Here is a 20606-nt window from a genome sequence, read left to right on the forward strand (position 1 = left end):
GAATTTTTATAATTTGGTTTGTTGCACAACTTTTTTAAGAATCTCTTCTTGCTGCTTATTGAGTTATTCCTCCGGTCCATATTATGTATTTTTATATAATCAATAAGGTATTTTTTTTTCCTTCAAATTTATCCTTTTCTAATTTACCCTTATTTAGATAAGTGAATCTATATATAATATAAAAATTTCAAAGATAGACAATCCTATGCAGATCTCTCCGCCTCCATTGACATTTATCTTTTTTCTCCTTTTTTTGGATTTTTTTTTGTTATTTTTCTTTTCAGTTTTCCCTTTCTTATTCATCCATTTATGTGCTACATTAATAACACATTATTTTCCTTTAACTGTTTCTCAAAAATCTGAAAAGTCACGCCTCTTTTTTCCCTCAAGTTTTGTGATCGCATGGCAAGGAAGATGGGAATTCAATTATTATTGTTCATTGTGGCTTTAAATTTTTCTTATTTTACAATGATGACATTCGAGCCGAACCGTGAGGATGTTATGACTTTATGATCGTTTTCTTTCTCCTTTGTTGAGCCGAACCGGAGGAGCGCTTAGAAGACGGGAACGTACCCGATGACATTCGAGCCGGGTCCCAAGGGTGCCATTCGGTCCCGTGTGGCCGTCGGCCCGTATGATCGTTGGACCGGTATAACCGTTGGTCCGGGTGGTCGTTGGTCCGGCATGCCCGCCGTACGTGAGCCGCGCGTCGCAGCGTCCCCGTCACGGCCGCCTATCAACCATGCGTGTGTCGACGCGCGCCGTCGGTCAAATCCCACCAAATCCGTTCGTAGCCGTCCTTGTTATTATTATTTTATTCGGCTCACATTGTATGAAGCCCATGGAGGCAACACTATAAATAGGAGACACCCCCCTCCTTTGAGGGGGTTGGCTCCTTTACATTTCAAGAACATTTGTAAGAAAAGAATCTCATATACTTACTCTCCCTTTCATTTATTCGGCCAAGGCCGTTTTCTTTCAAGAATTATTATTAATCATATAATACATTGCTCACAAGTGTCTACATCTTTGGCTGCTTCATTGGAGAGCCTTCCAATCTCTATTTCCTTTATCTAACATACGTCAAGAACAAAGCACATATCCTATACCCACTTACAAATTCAATTGATTATCCAATTTCGGGGTAAACAGTTTGGCGCCCACCGTGGGGCTAGGATAATAGTTCTTAGCCTTGACTCTTATCAAACTCATTTAAACCGTAACCCTTCTTTCGTCTCGTCAAAAACAAATCTATGGCTGACGTCGGGCAATCCGGTCACATTAACAACACCGAAATTGTAGCAGAAAATGAGGGCAGCGAACAACGGGGGCTGCCGAACCCTGCCGACCCGAACCCCGTTGACTCGAGGGAGGGGCTCGATCGGCAAAACACCGTGGATCAGGAAAATGCTGCCCTTCCGGCCACTGATCCCCTAAGAACTCATAACTCCGTTACATTGTCTCGGACCCAAGGCCGGAAGGAACCGGAGGCACCGAATGACGGCATTAATTTGCGTCTGATTTTCGAGATGTTGCAGGAACAAAGGACAGCAATTGCCGAGCAAGGAATGGCGATTGCCCGGTTACAAGGCGGACAAGGGGAAGTTGGGCCGGAAAAGGCCAAGGGTATAGTGGAAAGCGGAAGAAACGAACAGCGGGTGGTCGAGAGCAACGGTTCGGGGCCGGTTCTTCCACCGAGGTCCTAAAAATGCTTGAGACTTTGGCAAAACGGGTGGATTCGACCGAGAAGAAGGTTGAGACGTATAACTCTCGGGTGGATCAGATACCGGGGGCTCCGCCTTTGCTGAAGGGGCCGAATTCTAAAAGGTACATCCAAAGGCCTTTTCCACCAAGTGCGGCCCCGAAACTAATCCCAAAGAGGTTCAGAATGCCCGACATCCAGAAATACGACGGCACCACCGACCCACACGAGCACGTGACCTCATATGCCTGCGCCATAAAGGGCAATGATATGGAAGAAGACGAAATTGAATCGGTACTGCTAAAAAAGTTTGGGGAAACTCTGTCAAAGGGAGCGCTGACGTGGTATGACCATCTACCCGAACACTCGATCACTTCGTTCGAAATGCTGGCTGACGCCTTCGTGAAGGCGCATGCCGGTGCCATCAAGGGCGCAGCCCGTAAGGCCGACATCTTCCGGACACACAAAGGGACGATGAGTTACTAAGGAGTTTGTCTCCGGTTCCGCAGGGAACGGATGGAATTACCCCGGTGCCGAAGAATGGGCCGCACAAAGCTTTCACGAAGGGGCTCAATATGCTAAGCTCGGTTGCCTCGGCCAAATGAAGGAAAACTTGCTAGAATACGAGGCCGTAACATGGGCCGATGTCCACAATCGATATGAGTCGAAGATTCGGGTAGAGGATGACCAGCTCGAGCTCTCTCCGGTAAAGTCAAAGATGAGCAGAAGCTTCGAGAAACCGAGGAGGGGTTACGAAGCAAAGTCCGAATCGGCTAAAGAAAGGTTTCGGCCATACTCGCACCCGGAGCGATCAAGTTTCAAAACGGAAAAATCAAGGGAAGGCCCGAGCCACCTCTCCGGTCGAGGTAGCAGAATGGACACGCGCCCGCTAAACAGCCGGGGGCCCTCGTTCAGGGGCGATACCGGGAGTTCAACCAACAATAAAGGTCCTCCAAGGATTTCGGAGTACAACTTCAACGTCAGTACCTCGGATCTTGTCTCGGCGGTCGGTCGTGTTTCGGATGTTCGGTGGCCAAAGCCACTAAGGACGGATCCGGGGCAACGGGACCCGAGCGTGGTTTGTGAGTATCACGCAACCCACGGTCACAAAACTGAGGATTGCCGCCAGTTGAGAGAAGAGGTAGCCCGATTGTTGAAAAACGGCCACCTCCGAGATTTATTGAGTGAACGAGCCAAAAGCCATTACAAGGAGAGAGAAGTTCATCGAAGGGTCGAACCGGTCGAACACCAGCATGTGATCAATATGATAGTCGGGGGGATTGACGTCCCTAGGTGTCCGGTAATGAAGCGGACTAAGATTTCCATCGTTCGGGAAAAGCGTACCCGAGATCATTTATCCGGAGCTTCCATCTCCTTCGACGACGCGGACGCAGGCGTCATTCAACCACACAATGACGCATTGGTAATTTCGTACTTATCTTTAAAACTATGGTTAAACGTATCTTGATTGATCCGGGTAGCTCACCAACATAATTCGATGGAGAGTGGTCGAACAGCAGATCGCTCGATCGAATCGTACTCAAAGAACCCGGTACTCAGCGGGTTCAACATGGCGAGCGAAACCACAAAAGGGGAGATCTCACTGCCCGTGAGCATCGAGGCCACCATTCAACAAACCCTGTTCTACGTGATCGAAGGGGACATGAAGTACAATGCGTTATTGGGCAGACCTTGGATACATAGCATGAGGGCGGTGCCTTCAACATTGCATCAAATGCTGAAATTCCCCACCTTAGGGGAAGTGAAAACCGTCCGCGGTGAGCAACCCGCAGCAAAGGAGATGTTCGCTGTAGAAGAATCAGCACCCCGGCCTGAGGAACCGGCTCGGAGGAAAAAGGGCGCAACCGGGGAGGAAGCCCCCCAATAGCAATCAAAGAATATCGGGGCTGATCCGGAGTACGGAGAGGATGACTTCGGGACGCCCCGATCTTTTGTCACGCCAGATGACTCGGACGCAACCAAGTCTACCATAGAAGAGCTGGAGCAGATCATTCTGTTCGAGTTCTTACCAGACAGAAAGGTATACCTGGGCACGGGGCTTACCCCGGAGCTCAGGCACAAATTAATTGAATTTCTTCGAGCTAACGCCGATTGCTTTGCATGGTCGCATGTAGATATGACAGGTATATCACCAGAAGTAGCTTCACACAAGCTCAGCCTGGACGGTAAGCTTTCCCCGGTGAAGCAAAAAAGGAGGCCCATGTCGGAGTCAAAGCATGCCTTCATCAAAGACGAGGTAACAAAGCTTTTAACTATTGGTTCCATCCGGGAGGTAAAATATCCGGATTGGCTCGCTAATGTGGTGGTGGTACCCAAAAAAGGTAATAAATTTCGGATGTGTGTCGATTATAAAGATTTAAACAAGGCGTGCCCGAAGGATTCATTCCCGTTGCCGCACATCGATAGAATGATCGATGCTACGGCCGGACATGAAATGTTAAGTTTCCTCGACGCTTACTCCGGGTATAACCAAATCCGGATGCACCCGGAGGATCAAGAGAAAACATCCTTCATAACCCGATATGGGACTTACTGTTATAACGTCATGCCTTTCGGATTAAAAAATGCCGGTGCAACTTACCAACGCCTAGTTAACGAGATGTTCGAAGAACATATAGGAAAAACAATGGAAGTTTATATTGATGATATGGTCGTTAAGTCCCTGGAAACAGAGGACCATTTAAAGCATTTGCAGGAAACCTTCGATGTGCTCCGCAGATACAACATGAAGCTTAACCCGGAGAAGTGCGCCTTCGGAGTGAGGTCCGGCAAATTTTTGGGCTTCATGGTCTCGAACCGGGGGATCGAAATCAACCCGGACAAAATCAAAGCCATCGAGGATATCGAGGTCGTGAACAGCATAAAAGGGGTACAAAGGCTCACCGGGAGAATAATGCACTGAGTCGCTTCATATCGAGGTCCTCCGACAAATGCCACCGTTTTTTCTCTTTGCTCAGAAAAAAGAACGACTTCATTTGGACGCCGGAGTGTCAAGAGGCTCTACGAGAGCTGAAAAGGTATTTGACCAGCCCCCCGTTACTGCACACACCGAAGGCCGACGAGCCGCTTTTCCTCTACCTAGCTGTATCCGGAGTAGCGGTAAGTGGCGTTTTGGTCCGGGAGGAATCAGGTACGCAATTCCCTGTCTATTATGTGAGTAGAACTTTGGGGGATGCAGAAACCCGGTATCCTCATTTGGAAAAATTGGCGTTAGCATTGGTAAGCGCCTCCATAAAAACTCAAACCTTATTTTCAATGCCACCCTATACGTGTTGTGACCACTTACCCTTTGAAAAATATCATGCATAAACCGAGTCGTCCGTAGGTTAACAAAATGGGCCGTAGAAATTAGCGGATACGACATCGAATATAAACCCCGAACGGCCATCAAATCCCAAGTCTTGGCCGACTTCGTAGCCGACTTTGCCCCGCTTTGGTCCCCGAGGTCGAGAAGGAACTCCCCGCCGACCTCGGGAATACCACGGCATTTGGACTCTACATACGGACGGGGCCTCGAACCTTAAAGGTTCGGGCCGGGAATCGTCCTCAAAAGTCCGGCCGGGGATATCATTCGGCGCTCAATTAGAACCGCTAAATTGACTAACAACGAAGCCGAGTATGAGGCCGTGATTGCGTGTTTGGAGCCGCCCGAGCACGGGAGCCGAATGCATCGAAGCTCGATGCGACTCGCTCTTGGTCGCAAACCAGGTCAACGGTGTTTTCGAGGTCAAGGATGAACGGATGCAGAGATACCTCGAGAAAGTCCAAGTGATACTTCACCGATTTAGAGAGTGGACCGTACAGCACATACCGAGGGAACAGAACAACGAGGCCGACGCCCTGGCAAACTTAGGGTCCTCGGTCGATGGGGAGGAGATCGACTCCGGCACCACAGTGCACCTGTCAAACACGGCCATAGAAAACGGACATGCCGAGATAAACACAATGGGACTAACGTGGGATTGGCGCAACAGGTACATCGACTACTTGCGTGACGGCAAGCTCCCGACGACCCAAAGGAATCGCGGTCGTTAAGAACGAAGGCGCCGATTTTGTTTGGTGGATGGTCTGTTGTATCGACGATCTTTTCTCGGCCCACTGGCTAAATGTTTGGGCCCCGGCGAAACGGAGTATGTATTGAGAGAGGTCCACGAGGGAACCTGTGGCAACCACTCCGGTGCCGAAGCTCTGGTCCGCAAAATCATCAGGGCCGGTTATTATTGGAATAGGATGGATGAAGACTCTAAGAATTTCGTCCGAAAGTGCGACGGGTGCCAGAAACACGCCCCGATGATTCACCAGCCCGGGGAGTTACTGCACTCGGTGGTCTCACCCTGGCCTTTCATGAAGTGGGGAATGGACATCGTGGGCCCGCTACCCCAAGCGCCAGGTAAGGCCCGTTTTATTCTTTTTATGACTGACTATTTTTCTAAATGGGTTGAAGCACAGGCCTTCGAAAAGATAAGAGAGAAGGAAGTGATCGACTTCATATGGGATCACATCATCTGCCGTTTCGGCATCCCTGCCGAGATAACTTGTGATAACGGCCCTCAGTTCGTGGGCAGCAAGGTCAACGGTTTCCTCGAAGGATTGAAGATCAGGAAAATCGTATCAACCCCGTATCACCCATGCGCCAACGGACAGGCGGAATCCACGAACAAAACAATAATCCAAAGTCTAAGGAAGAGGCTTGAAGCGTCGAAGCACCGTTGGAGAGACATATTACCGGAGGTGCTGTGGGCTTACAGGACCACGTCCAAGTCGAGCACCGGAGAAACTCCGTTCTCGTTGGTTTACGGGGCCGAGGCTCTTATCCCCGTAGAAATCGGAGAACCGACTCTCCGTTTCAGGTACTCCACCGGGGAGTCGAACGAGGAAGCCATGGCGGTGAAACTTGACCTCGCGGATGAGCTACGCGAATGCGCGTCTATTCGCATAGCGGCCCAAAAACAAAGAATGGAAAGATACTACAACCGGAGATCCAGCTTCCGGCATTTCCAAGTGGGGGACTTAGTGCTTCGAAAGGTCACCTTGCACACCAAAAACCCCAACGAGGGAAGCTGGGTCCGAATTGGGAAGGCCCGTACAAGGTGACCGGTATAACGGGCAAAGGATCGTACCAGTTAGAATCAATGGACGGGCAACGGCTACGCAACAACTGGAACGTGGCGCATCTAAAGAAATACTACTGCTAAAGGTATGGGCCGAATTCTCTCATTAACCTTTCTCATTTTTGCAGGAAGTCGAGAACGGATGGAAAATAGAATCTAGGCCTGAAAACACGTGTTGCACTCTTTTCCTTAGAACGGTTTTGTCCCAAAAAGGGTTTTCCGACAAGGTTTTTAACGAGGCAACAAGTACAACGTGTTACTGAACAAGTATGAAGGGCAAAACGAGCACTCACCCGGAGGAAAATAACAGCACTCACCCGGCCTCAAGGCTCGGATCAGTGCTGGGGGAGTACCGTGCCCACACCGAAGACGACACCGATTAAAGTGGACAGGAAGATCCGAAATTTGCTACGGCAAAATAAGGCCCGGCCACCGGCCATAGCCTCCAATGTAAGGACCAAACGATCATAACGAATCGTGTCCCATCCAAAATTTGCTACGGCAAAATAAGGCCCGGCCACCGGCCATAGCCTCCAATGTAAGGACCAAACGATCATAACGAATCGTGTCCCATCCAAAATTTGCTATGGCAAAATAAGGCCCGGCCACCGGCCATAGCCTCCGATGTAAGGACCAAACGATCATAATGAATCGTGTCCCATTTTTACTTGCTACGGCAAAAGAAGAAAGAGTCAAAACTCTCGTATGTACAAACGTGTTACAAAAGTAAAGTTGTCAAAAGCTGTCAAAGTTAGCAACTTCCTGTTAAATTGTACTCTACAAAATAGCAAAGGCAACCGGCCAAATACTCGATAAGACCCCCAAACGGGGGCTACCACTTTACTAGCCAAGGCTGAAAAGACACCGGCCCTAAAACAAAGCCGAAGTAAAATGTCGACTCTAGTAAAACGGCCCTCGAAATTCGGAGACGACCGAACTCTCGAAGAGCCGGGTAAAAAACCGAACAAACACGATGAATCGGTGACCTCGAGTCACCTTACCGTGAAAACGGACCAACAATCGCAGTAAAGACAATGACAAACATTCAAACGAAGAAGCTGGAAAGATACACTTTTCATTTATATGCAACTGATGTTCTTTACATTGAGAAAAAGAAAAATGAAAGTTCTACGAAAATGAAAAATAAAAAGATAGATGCCAAAATAATGGCTCTACACTATCCGGCATGGCTAGAGGAGGATGAATGTTCGGATTCAGTCCGCTCGGAGTCATCTGACTCGGACCCGAGAGCGCGGTTGGCCTTCTCCTCCATTCCTTTGGCCTCTAGTATCAGGGCCGGAAGGTTCTCGAGGCCGTGCTCAACTTGCTCGAGGGTGAGGCGCCGAGATTTCCACTTCTCATACTCGGCGACAATAGCGGTGTGAGCCTCGGCCGCCTCCACACTTTTCCATGCTTCCTCCAAATCGGCTTCAGCCTTGGCTAGTTTGGCTTCTAGATGAGCCCGGTTTCTTTCGAGGTCATCTTTCACATGGTTGGCCGCATCCAACTTGGCCTTAAGGCTGTCATTGGCTTTATTCGCCCCCTCAAGTTCGGTTCTAATACCTTCACATATCCGGGCCCGCTCCTCGGCTCTTTCCTCCAAAATTCTGCTGCGCTCGTTGAACAAGGCAGCCTCAGACTCGAGCTGCCGGTTCCTCTCGGACAAGCCCGTAGCATCAGCTTTCACCGAGTCCAGCTCTCCCCGAAGTTGGGAAACCGTGGCCTCGAGTTCGTCCAACCGCGTAGAGAATTGGGTTTTATCCCGGCTAAGGGCGATCTTGTCGGCCTCGAGACTCCGGTTATAATCGGTCATGGCGGCCAGGTCGCTCGCCAAACGACGGTTCTCCTCCTTAACCGCATCGAGCTCGGGGCGAAGATTAGCTAGCACGGCCACCCGGCTCAACTCTCCCTCCTTCTGCTGGAGAAGGTGCTGATATTTCTCCGTCTCCCGGCCCTGGGCATCGAGTTGGCCCCGGAGGTCGTCTATCTCGTGTTGAGCACGGATGAAGGCCTCGTTGACCAGCACCACACTCTGCAGATAAGACAAACCAAAGGATTTAGGCAAGGAAGGGATGGCGTTCTGAGAATGGAATGTACAAGGGTGGTTAAGGATCTTACCCGGTTGCCCGCGTGCATACCCTCGTTCATAAGGCACTGCCAAGTGACCCCGGTCATTTTGCGCTTGTCCGAATCCGAGACAAGGGGACGCAAATAGCTCGCAACACCCACTGGGCGTGATAAGAAGCTAAAGTCCTCGGGGACAGTGACTACCGCTGACCGGGTCCTCCGAGGTTCCACGCTTGGGGCCGGGAAAACATTCACCAAACTGTCCCTGGCACCAGATTCCGATGCTCGGTTGGCCGGCCTAGTGACCCGGGGAATAGGAAGGTGACCAAAGCCCGCTGCTTCACAAGAAGCCGGAGGAGTCCCCAAGAACATCTCCTCGAAATCATCAACACGTTGAGCTGGGGTGGACGAACTTGGAGCGGCCTCGATGTTTTCGGCGAAGGCCAGGGGCTCCGTAGTCACGGCGGGCTCGGAAGATGGACGGGCACCTACGGGGGCCTCGGTATCCGGTTCTCCTGCTACGCTTTCACTGGCCTCGACAGTAACCGCTTCCCCGGATCTTTTCCTTTGCAGAGGAGTATCCTCAGAAGAAGTTTCACCTGAAATGTCGACAAAGTCAATCGACCGAAGAGGGACCGGTGAAAGTATTTCTTCCGCACCTGATTGGGGAGCAGGGACCAGCGGGCCTTCGCTGATAGAAGGAAGGGGCTGGACAGAGGCCGTCTCCTCCGGTATCGGGGCCACGGAGGGGACCGAACTGACCCTCCGAATGACGATGTCGGGCTCGCTCTCCTCCCTCGAAGACCGGGCAACGCTGCGTGCCTTCTTCCTTTTTGGAGTCGTCACCCTATCGGAGGACCTCTTTCTTTTTGCAGCATCATCGAGGATACGGGAAGAACCCGCCGTGTCAAACCCGGATGACGACGTAGGATGGGCGGTTCCCGGTTCCGGCCTCGAGGCCACCGAGCCCTTGGGCAAACCTGAAAGGCGAAAATAATGGCAGAGATGGTAAATTCGAAGAGGCCACGGGTAGTGAAGAATGCGATAAAACACTAAACGAGGATAAACGCGTTACCGTGGTTCTGCGCTGCCCACCGACCACGAGACAGGTGGGCCCATGTCCGGTTCTCATAGGGGTACTGACGGAGGAGCGCAGTAACCCATTCGCTCAGATCGCGGATGACGGGAGGTACATATCCGTTGGCTGAGTAAGGGAAAAGGGAAGGCGATGAGTCGACGAAATCAAAGAATGAATAGAAAACGACTAAATGCATGAAAACGATTGCTCAAAGACTCGAACTTACGCTTATCGTTCCACTTCTCCGGAAAGGGCGTGTAGCCAGCGGGGATGATGTCCTCGGTTTTCACCCGGACATATCGCTCTAACCAGCCCCTGTCCCGGTCTTCGTCCATCTTCGAGAAGAACGGATTCCGGCTGCGCTTGACAAGTTTTATTACGCCACCCCGGAAGACCCTCGGGGAGTACAGGCGTATCAAATGGCCCAGCGTAAATTCCTTCTCGGCATTGTTGGCTAAAAACCGGAGACACGCGACGACCCTCCAAACGATCGGACCGATCTGCGCTAAAGTCACGCCGTAGGTCCGGCACATGTCGAGGATGACCGGATCAATCGGAGGATCGATTTTGAGGGTAAAAGGGTAAGTATATACGAACAAGAACCCTTCTCGGTGATCAGTGACCGATTCATCCGGGCCCGGTGCAAAAACCCTTACCGGGCGGGTATCCCATCCGCATTCGGCCCGGACTACGTCGAGTTTTTCCTCGGTAATCGATGAGGGATATCGCCTCACATCGTATCCCCTGTCCGAGACCGTGGACGGCTTGTCGACCTCGAGGTCTTTGTTAAAATTGAATTTGGCCGGAATAATATCCGAAACTGCGAGCTCTATTTTAGCCGGGGATGCCGGACCGGATCCCGGTGATGACATCGGTGGAACTTCGTGGGAAGTAGACTCAGACATATCGAAAATACGAAAGGGGAAGGGTTGGAAAGTGAAAAAGGAAGTGGAGAAACTTGTGTCTCAGAAACAACGAAACAGCAGCGCCCGAACCAAAGCAAATGGCAAAAGCAGCTCTTTGCACTAATTTCGAGTCGGTGATTCAAACAACAAGTCGAATGCAACTGTTAGCAATTTATGGGAATGTAAAGGAATATAGAGAGAAGGGGAAGCTGAAGAGAAGAAGAGCGTGAAAAATGGCAAATGAATGGGTGATGGGCCTTATATAGGCGAGAAAGAGGAACGGTTACCGAGGGTGACCAATCGCATAGCGCCGCGTGTCCCCATCATTAATGAGAGGCGACGTGGCAGGCGTGCAAAAGGCGGTTGGCAGAGGCGTTACGTGGTCATTCCCGCCAAAATTTAAAGATAAGAACGAGCTGGCCGAGTCACCGGTTTCTAAGGTTATTCACTTCCCGTTATCCCGATGGATCGGCATGACGAGAAGTGAGGGGCTATCTGTATACGGGGAAAACCGGACGTAACGTAAACCAATGAAGTGAGGTCCGGGGCAAGGAAGATGGGAACGTACCTGATGACATTCGAGCCGAACCGGAGGAGCGCTTGTACCGGAGCCGAACCGGAGGAGCGCTTGTACCGGAGCTGAACCGGAGGAGCGCTTATACCAGAGCTGAGCAAGGGTGCCATTCGGTCCCGTGTGGCCGTCGGCCCGTATGATCGTTGGACCGGTATAACCGTTGGTCCGGGTGGTCGTTGGTCCGGTACAGCCGTTGTACGTGAGCCGCGCGTCGCAGCGTCCGTCACGGTCGCCTATCAACCATGCGTGTGTCGACGGCGCCGTCACCAAATCCCACCAAATCCGTTCGTAGCCGTCCTTGTTATTATTATTTTATTCGGCCACATTGTATGAAGCCCATAAGGCAGCACTATAAAGAGGAGACACCCCCCTCCTTTGAGGGGTTGGCTCCTTTACATTTCAAGAACATTTGTAAGAAAAGAATCTCATATACTTACTCTCCCTTTCATTTATTCGGCCAAGGCCGTTTTCTTTCAAGAATTATTATTAATCATATAATACATTGCTCACAAGTGTCTACATCTTTGGCTGCTTCATTGGAGAGCCTTCCAATCTCTATTTCCTTTATCTAACATACGTCAAGAACAAAGCACATATCCTATACCCACTTACAAATTCAATTATCATGCATCTTCTGATAAAATTTGTTAATTGTATACTTATGTAACAATATTTATATTATATAACTCAAACCTATTTTGTGGTTCTAAAATTAAAAAAGAAGGATCTAAAATTTTGTGGTTCTAAAATTAAAAAGAAGGATCTAAAGTATGTAATTATCAGTCATCTTCTGATAAAATTTGATAATTGTATAGTTATGTAACAATATTTGCCGTACCAATATTATGTAACTTAAACCTCTTTTGTGGTTCTTATAAAATTGAAATAAAAGAGGGATTATTGGCTAAAATTAGTAGAAGCAAAAATTTATTTATATGAAGGGAGTGTTGAAAAGGTAAAAGAGTCTATTTGAATAAAGAAATGTATTTTTTAGATCTAACGACAAATTAGCAGGAAGGAAAGAGAAAAAAATTGATTATTTCAGAAGGGATACCAAATTTAAAGATCAAATAAAAGGAAGAAATAAACAAGAAGAGAAGAGGGAAAAGGAAATCAAGAATCATGTACGGTGAGAGGAAAGAAAAAGAAAATAAAGAATAAAACTAACCCTATAATAGAGGATTGAAATACAAAAATTACTCCTTATAACCATATGTGTATAGAAAATTTACCCTCTAACAAAAGTAAGAAAATAAAATAAATACTAAGCGCACACCAAAATATTATTTACTCAAATGTTTATAGAATTATAAAAGAAAACGAAAGTTCTCTTTCAGAAATAATAAACAAATATATTTACTATAATATCAAAACTATATGATTCTAAAGTATCTAAAATTAAGCAAACAATGGCATTCTAAAATTAGTAGATTTAAATAATTTTCTTTGTAAATTATATTCTCCTAAAATATGGATAAAACTAAGAAAACAATAATAGAAATATAAAATTGAAACTAACTATTTCTTACCTATAGAAATAAATATATATTTAATTATAAATGACTATTAAATGATAGAAAGAAAATTAATGAGTGTTCGGTAAATAGGTGGAGGCTATGAGTAATTTTTTTTTAAATGTTTTCTTTTATTTTTCCCATTCTATTCTGGGAAATTTGGGTTAGAGCTTCTGAAAAATGTCACCAAATCTCTTCTAAACACATTTGATAGAATTTTAGAAATATGGACGCGATATCATTATTGTCAATCAACATAGTTTTTCAGAATTTTAAAAACTTGCTTATACAAAAGAGGATGTAGGCAACAAACTTTATGTTTTTCTTGCCTAAATTATTGTTAGCATCATATCAATAGAGATGATTTTTATAGATGAGATTAATAGTTCTCATGCTTCTTCTTCTTTCTTCCAGATTAAATTTAACTGAAAAACTACTGCATAAATCCACTGATATTTTTTCAAAAAATAACCGAGAAAGCGCGGTCAAATTCACTAGTTTTTGTATAACCAAGGAACCATGTTACATTGATATTCCCTCTGTCCATTTTTACTTGTCCATGTTTGAATTGACACATCCCTTAAGGAGCAACAAATAAAATGATAATTTAACCATATTACCCCTAATTATTATAAAATATTTAAATAATTGAAATCAATCATACATACTTTGTAGTCCTCGCATCCTCACAACTCTAATAAGATGCTTACATGTGGCTTCTCCAATTGATTTTTCCTTAGCATATTTTCATTTTTCACTTTTAGCTCTCCTTCATTTTTTTTTTCCAGCACCACTCCATATGGATTTTATAGTGGTTCGATGAACAATTTTTTAAGAATCTATTTTTCCACTTATTGAGATATTCCTCCGGTTCTTTTTTACGGATTTAGGTTATTTATTGAATTTCATCTAAAACTAAATCCTCACAACTATAATAAGATGCTTACATGCGGCTTCTCCAATTGACTTTTCCTTGCATATTTTCATTTTTCATTTTTTTAATACCACTTCACATGGATTTTTATAATTGGTTTATTGCACAGTTTTTTTAAGAATCTCTTCTTTCCACTTATTGAGATATTCCTACAGTTCTTTTTTACGAATTTAGGTTATTTATTGAATTTCATCTAAAACTAAGGTTAAAGATCACATTGGAATAGCGTTTGACACATAAAATAATGAGTGAAAAATTAATAAATATCAAAAGAAATCTATTTCTATCTATAAATAAAAATCGCATGCTCACAAATTCATAGAAATATGTAAATATTTTCTAATTTACGGTCTTGTAATTATCATACTTTATCATGTTAGTTTATAGAATGTCGAATCACTTGCGTCCTTTTAGTATTTGCTAAATTTCCTACCAAACTTACTTCCACATAAATATTTTTTTTAAAGAAAATATTCAATTATATGACGAATAAAATTTAATAAATATTAAAACTTTTCAAGAAGATATGGTTAACATGCAATTACACTAAATTAAATATGTAGTAATCACCAAAGGATGTGGTACAGTGGATGGATCTAGCCCTCCTTTCTAGAGGTTTTCGGGGTTCGAGCCTTGTGTATGGAGAAAATTTCTTAGTAGGGAGTGCTCCCCCCCCCCCCCCCCCCCAGATAGGGTTCTACGCCCAAATCCAAATATAATAGGGCTCCAATACAGATACCGGACACGGGATGAAAAATTAAAAAAATTATGTAGTAGAAAAATGTGAGACAAATTATACTTATTTGATAAAAATTATGTTTTTTTTTTTTTTTGAAATTTTGAGTTTGGGCGCTGATTTTAGCATTTTTCTCTAGTTCCCCGCAACTAAGATATATATATATATATATATATATATATATATATATATATATGTCCTTTAGCCGTCTTAAAGGACAAAGCTTAGATATTATTTTATATTTCAAACTGGTTGAACACCACATATATATACAATTAAAAATTCAAGATATGTGAATGGTGTTTCATGTGAACACTTGTTTTGTTACTGCTCCTATACGTACTACTGTTCCCATAACATACTTCTCCAGTTCTCCGACCCATATGCGTGTTCGTTTTATATCGAAATGATTTTTGATACGCAACTTCTTCTTTTCCCCCCATTTATTGCTCTTTATTTTGATCTCGAGTCTGGCATACACAACTTCATTTTGTAATAATTTTGAATCTTTTGTGAAGGCCTCTTTATGTAATACCCAACTGAGTCTGGCATGAGCCCCCATGCAGGTTCAAGGGAAGATATACTTGCTTTTCAAGAAAATAAAATAAAGAAAGTAAAGACAAAGATAGTGGATCACATATAGGTATGAAAGGTTAAAATTAGCCCGAAAATATGATTCTCCCGGCCTGTGCAAGTTTGGACTGATTTAATGATCGTTCATTTATCAACTTAGTCCATTTTGATTTTTGACCCATCATAAGTCAGTCCAATCCGCTGATTCCACACTCTTAATCATCGGTGTCTCTGTCACCATGTTGGACAAACATAACAGCAAATTATGGTTCTCGGCAGATATGTATAGCTTGTATCTTCACTATATATGTTGAATTGTACAATTTATCCCGATGTGAATTAGGCTTTTATCAATTCCCAATACTTATAAATTTAAGAACTTAGATTGACTTATTTTAGGTGTTTTTAAGCCAAAATAGCTTTTAAGCAATTTTGTATTATTTGGATAGAACTAAAAAAATGCTTTTAAGCATTTATTTTTAAGCTAAAATGACAAAAATAAACCAAAAGTCATAACCTAGAATTTTTAACGTATGACTTTTAGCTTATAAGTTAAAAGTCATAAGCCTATCCAAACGGGCTCTATGACTCCTAATTACTGTAATAGTGTGTTCTAAAGATTCCATATGGACTTTTGAGAGGTTGATTTTTCATATACTAATGTACCTTCTGGAGGATCATTGACTTGGGAGATGGGAAAATTACTTTGATAGATTTAATGCAGAAGCTATTGGAATGCTGAGAAATATCTCTAACACTACAATTAATTAGCTACTCCCTCCGTCCCATTTAACTATCCTTTCACGCCCGAAAATACTAAATTAAAGGGATAGTTTATTAAATTGTCCTTATTCAATAAAAGTAGATTGATTGTTTCCTTTTAAATACCATTCATTATTCTTTAATATTAAGGGTATACATACAATATAGTTGGAAACAACAATTAACTTTAGTCTTGAATTCTTAAAGTGACAATTATTTTGGGACAATTTTATTGAGCTAAAGCGACAATTAGAATGGGGCGGAGGGAGAAATTATTTAGCAGAAACAAAGATAATATATAATGACTAGTTTTGCATGAAGTTTGTTATATGTTAATGTGACAGTTTAGTTCTAGAAATGTCAAAGTATGCCAACCACCTAGAAGCAATGAGCTTGCATTTGACAACGCATACATTTTGGTTTGTGGGAGTAGGGGAGGAGGTGTGCTTGTTTAACTTTAACGTAGATGAATCAATAACTAATTTCTGATCTTATCAATTTCAAGTGGAGCTGTGGATATGGTCCCTCGTGAATAGCCAAGTTGAGCACACACGTATAATATATTGTATTGCATAGACTTGATTCATGGAAAAGTATTGCACGATTATTGAAACAAGTAAAAGACGGTGGAGGCTTGATTTGCAAGTTAAGAATCACTAAGTCCAAAAAAGCTTGCATTGCATATAAAATATAGATATCATCCATATGCAAAATTAACATTGAACTCTTCAAACTTGAAAATCACAATAAGTTACAGCATCACAACCCACTGGACTCTGCCAAAATGTATACTCTATTATCTAACCACGAGATCCAATACTCGAAAGAAAGAGACAGCGACTCACTGGGTCCTCAGTTACTCCTTTAAGCAGCATACGTACACTCTTCGTAACCTGCATTCATGTGCAAAAATTTTCACACAAGTTATACCTATTACTTCTCAATAGTTAACAGGCAATATAGATAATTCAACTGAATAGTCGTAACCATGAGGCTAACAATTTTGGCTAGACGAACTTACTAGGATCATAGTTGGTGACAACACCGGTATTAATGAAGTTACAATCAAACATTTTACGACCGTTTGCTTGATAATAAGCATTCATGGCGTAAGCTGCATGAGCTCTGATAGTATTGGGTTCGTAGCAGGGGCCACCATCTTGTATAGGTTGACAATCTATTCCAGAGCTGCACACAAAGTCTATGTTCGACTGCAAAGCAGCATCACTAGCATCAGCCTTTGGCACACACCATTTCTTCCCTACTTCTGGTGCCATAGCAGGCGGAGAAGCCTGAATTCAGAATTTTAAGTCAATGAATACAAAGTGACGCAACATCCACCATACATTTAAATGCATGAAATACATATACTCCCTTTACTACAATTTGTTTGATACAGTCTGATACGGTAGCTCAAACTAACTAATGTTTTGTATGAATTCATACATAGAATCTTCAATTTTAAAAAAAATAAAACTTACTACCTCAATCTCATTTTAGGTTCTCTTTCTATATTTAGTAAGTTGACAATTCAAACATCCTATATGACAAGTTTATAATCACAAGATTCAAATGATATTTTAGTTATACACATATTTAATTTAGGATCAAAAGATTCAAAAGTCTCTCTTTATTTCTTAAACTCCAAGCATAGAAAATTCTACAAGTCACACTAGTTAACAATTCAAAATATTTAGAAAGTATTTGGAAAAATTATCATCAAAGAAAACATTATTTGACTGTCCAAATATTAATTAAGACAAATAAATAGAAACAGGAGGAGCATATTTTATGATTACACTTAATGTTACTAGTATAAGGTAAAATAAAGCTTAATACTTATAATTTATACGTAGCCTTTGAATAGGGATCCGCCCATGGGGTAGAACACAAATCAATGCTAGTGAGTTTATGCTATTCAAGAATCGGAAAATCAAACTATGAAAAAAAGCGCGGGAGATTTCTCGGATCAATAATCATTATTGTTAAGACAATTATACCCTTAATTAACACTAGCAACAAAAAATATATTGAGGCATATACTAATAGCATATTTTCGCCATTTCGTACAATGCAAAAAATTACCTGTGCGTTACGCAGAATGCCCACATCGTAAACGGGTGTGAAGTCGGGTCGGAACAACCCGAAGTTACGCTCCGAAGTGCCAGGCTTAAGGTCCTCATTAAACAATGAGAAAACATAAGTCTCAAAGGTCCTGTTTGGCATCAATGGAGTTCCCACCCCAGAATTCACATGCTTCACAAGATTCACATTATACGAAACAGCATTCTCCAAACTAACACCGGGTTGATTCGGGTCACCCGAAGAAGGCCAACCCGTTTCCGCTACAACAATATCCACGTCATCATAACCCAAAAACTTCATAGCTGAATACACAGCATCAAGTTGTGCATCAAACATGTTTGTATAATTCATTCCAGTAACTTTGTCATAAACCCCATTATTGGGTTTAAATAGAGCATAATCTAGAGTTTTATCATTAAACCCGAAAAACGGGTATGGACAAATCATGAAAGGTGATTTAGTTTCACGGTGGAATTCCAGCATCGGGGCAAATATTACCCGGTCGTAAACTCGTCTAAACCGACCCGAACTGGGTGGTTCTGAGCGGGTTAAGATTCCCAATGAATGTGGTGTTGACACCTGCACAGAGATGACAAAATTAGCCCATAAAATCATAACAACAATAAACAACCCAATGTAATCTCACTGGTGAGTCCTTTTAGTGTAGCAAACTTTACTTCTATCTTTAGAAGGCAAAGAGGCTGACCCTTGGCTTAAGAAAGGTGAAAAAGGAAAGCAGTAAGAAGCATAGACAACAAGAAGATAATAGTCTAAAAAATTAAGAATATAACAATCGAGGCTAAAGAAATGATAAGTAGTAATAGAAATCTAAGAATACGAAAATACAAGAATAATATTAATACACTAAGAATGAAAAAGAAAAACGCTCAACTACTTATTAACCATGTATCCTAATTCTCGACCATCACACCCCTAATCCGTGACCCGCTCATTTATTAGCCCATTTCAGCCCAATCTATTTCAGTCTATCAAAATTTGGGATGATAGTTAGCCCAAATTGATTCATAAGAAATATTATCGCCTTTTACTAGATATTAAAGAATTATAAAAGAATAAATAAAGTAATTAAAACCTAGCAAGAATTGGGTGGGTTGAATTTTTTAAACCCATTTCAGCCCAAATAACTTTTGGCCGGGTCAATAACCCGCTCAAATTGATGTCAAACAGCCCATTTGCCACCCCTACCTGAATATCACTGATTCCGGCTATTAACAGAGCTTTGTGAATCGCTCTCATAGCAGGGACTAAATGAGCGATGAGATTTTTATCACCAGTAGCCATAACTTCATTTCCAATGCAAATGCGATGTATTGTGGTGTGTGGATAATACGGAACAACGTTTTCTTCGACCCATAATTGTGCACCCTCGGGTTTAGAAACTGATAAAATGTCGCCATTAGGTACCGTAACGGTAACCCAAACGCGGGTATCAGCAAAAGCGCGGATAATTTCTGGGTTTGCGTCAAAGATCTTGATTTTGTTAATGGTGGTTTGGTCTTTAATGAAAGTGGCGACTTGGGTGGGTGGTGGGAGGTTGTTGGCTACGGTTCCGTAATTTATTCCGATGTGATAGTCACCCAAGGTGGCGTTACAGAAAAGGAGGAACATAAAGTAAAAAAGAATGGCCATGGAAACCTTGAATAGAAAGAAAAATTCAAGACGAGGGAAAGGGAATTGAGAGGATTTTGTAAATTGTAATGAAGTGTTATTGGTAAGAAGAGTTGTGTGCTGAGTAAGACAAAGGCTGGTACTTCAAATTGGATTCTAAGGAACGTGGTGTACTAAAAGGGCAGAAAACGTGGGATGTTATGTAGTCCTAGTAATTTCGGCAATTTGAGTGCTAGTACTTGGTGAAAAAAACAAAACGGCCAATTGAACTATTGGAAAAAGTACTAATTTTTAATTTGGATTATAGGAAATCGGCTTGAATTTCTGTGATCTCTTGATTGCCGATTAATTCGATTTTAATGAAACGTAGGTTTAGCTTTTCATTTTTTGAGAATTATTCTTCGAAGTTAATTTAATAGAGTTAGCTTATCTTAATATTTCAAAATTAAAATTTAGATATTATAAGAGCACTAAATTGCAACTCTCTCATGTCAATATAATGAAAAATACGTCTTAAAACGTTGATCAAAATTCATATAATTTAAATCTCGAGAAACAAAAAGCGACTTATAATTTGAGATAGAAGGAGTAATTTCCTATGATAAAATCTACGTATATTATTTGTCAAAATAATTACTCCATGTGTCCCGTTTTAACCGTTGCTTTAGTTCAAAAAATTGCCACTTTAAAAATTCAAGACTAAAGTTGGTTATTGTTTCCAATTATATCCTTAATACTCTCTTCGTCCCATTTTAACTGTCGCTTTAGCTATTTTTCACTAATTAATAAAAAAACAATAAATACAAGATTTATTTTACTAAGTTGCCTTTATTTATTAAATGTTTTTTTGAGAATTGAGCAATATTAAAGATGACTACTTCCTTAATGTTAAGGGTATAGATGAAAATAATTTAA

The 20606-nt window shown here is 42.9% G+C and overlaps 4 protein-coding genes across 4 annotated transcripts; 2 read left to right on the forward strand and 2 right to left on the reverse strand.

Annotated features, from left to right (window-relative positions):
• The first annotated feature begins 1708 nt into the window (after nt 1–1708).
• On the forward strand, nt 1709–3170 carry LOC132054038 (uncharacterized). Its single transcript, XM_059446117.1, has 2 exons — nt 1709–2141; nt 2212–3170. Exons 1-2 carry the CDS (start codon nt 1709–1711, stop codon nt 3168–3170), a joined length of 1392 nt encoding a protein of 463 aa, XP_059302100.1.
• Nucleotides 3171–3200: 30 nt separating this feature from the next.
• On the forward strand, nt 3201–3590 carry LOC132054039 (uncharacterized). The gene has a single exon (XM_059446118.1). It carries the CDS (start codon nt 3201–3203, stop codon nt 3588–3590), a length of 390 nt encoding a protein of 129 aa, XP_059302101.1.
• Nucleotides 3591–8011: 4421 nt separating this feature from the next.
• On the reverse strand, nt 8012–10314 carry LOC132054040 (uncharacterized). Its single transcript, XM_059446119.1, has 4 exons — nt 10206–10314; nt 9977–10105; nt 8953–9881; nt 8012–8866 (listed from the first exon to the last, which is right to left on the reverse strand). Exons 1-4 carry the CDS (start codon nt 10312–10314, stop codon nt 8012–8014), a joined length of 2022 nt encoding a protein of 673 aa, XP_059302102.1.
• Nucleotides 10315–16607: 6293 nt separating this feature from the next.
• LOC132052849 (glucan endo-1,3-beta-glucosidase-like) lies at nt 16608–19829 on the reverse strand. Its single transcript, XM_059444550.1, has 4 exons — nt 19269–19829; nt 18063–18641; nt 16999–17269; nt 16608–16870 (listed from the first exon to the last, which is right to left on the reverse strand). The coding sequence occupies exons 1-4, from the start codon at nt 19710–19712 to the stop codon at nt 16842–16844; spliced, it is 1323 nt and encodes a 440-aa protein (XP_059300533.1). The 5' UTR covers nt 19713–19829; the 3' UTR covers nt 16608–16841.
• Nucleotides 19830–20606: the final 777 nt, after the last annotated feature.

Source organism: Lycium ferocissimum, chromosome 4 (genome assembly GCF_029784015.1).
Source record: "Lycium ferocissimum isolate CSIRO_LF1 chromosome 4, AGI_CSIRO_Lferr_CH_V1, whole genome shotgun sequence".
Classification (NCBI taxonomy): domain Eukaryota; kingdom Viridiplantae; phylum Streptophyta; class Magnoliopsida; order Solanales; family Solanaceae; genus Lycium; species Lycium ferocissimum.

Coding starts and splice junctions, on each gene's coding strand:
- LOC132052849 (XM_059444550.1), bottom strand. CDS start 19,712: ATGGCCATTCTTTTTTACTTTATGTTCCTCCTTTTCTGTAACGCCACC. Junction 18,642..19,268: donor CCGGAATCAGTGATATTCAG/GTAGGGGTGGCA, acceptor ATCTCTGTGCAG/GTGTCAACACCACATTCATT. Junction 16,871..16,998: donor TGTCACCAACTATGATCCTA/GTAAGTTCGTCT, acceptor ACATGAATGCAG/GTTACGAAGAGTGTACGTAT.
- LOC132054038 (XM_059446117.1), top strand. CDS start 1,709: ATGCTTGAGACTTTGGCAAAACGGGTGGATTCGACCGAGAAGAAGGTT. Junction 2,142..2,211: donor TGCCATCAAGGGCGCAGCCC/GTAAGGCCGACA, acceptor CCGGTTCCGCAG/GGAACGGATGGAATTACCCC.
- LOC132054040 (XM_059446119.1), bottom strand. CDS start 10,314: ATGGACGAAGACCGGGACAGGGGCTGGTTAGAGCGATATGTCCGGGTG. Junction 9,882..9,976: donor GTGGGCAGCGCAGAACCACG/GTAACGCGTTTA, acceptor TTCGCCTTTCAG/GTTTGCCCAAGGGCTCGGTG. Junction 8,867..8,952: donor GTATGCACGCGGGCAACCGG/GTAAGATCCTTA, acceptor TCTTATCTGCAG/AGTGTGGTGCTGGTCAACGA.
- LOC132054039 (XM_059446118.1), top strand. CDS start 3,201: ATGGAGAGTGGTCGAACAGCAGATCGCTCGATCGAATCGTACTCAAAG.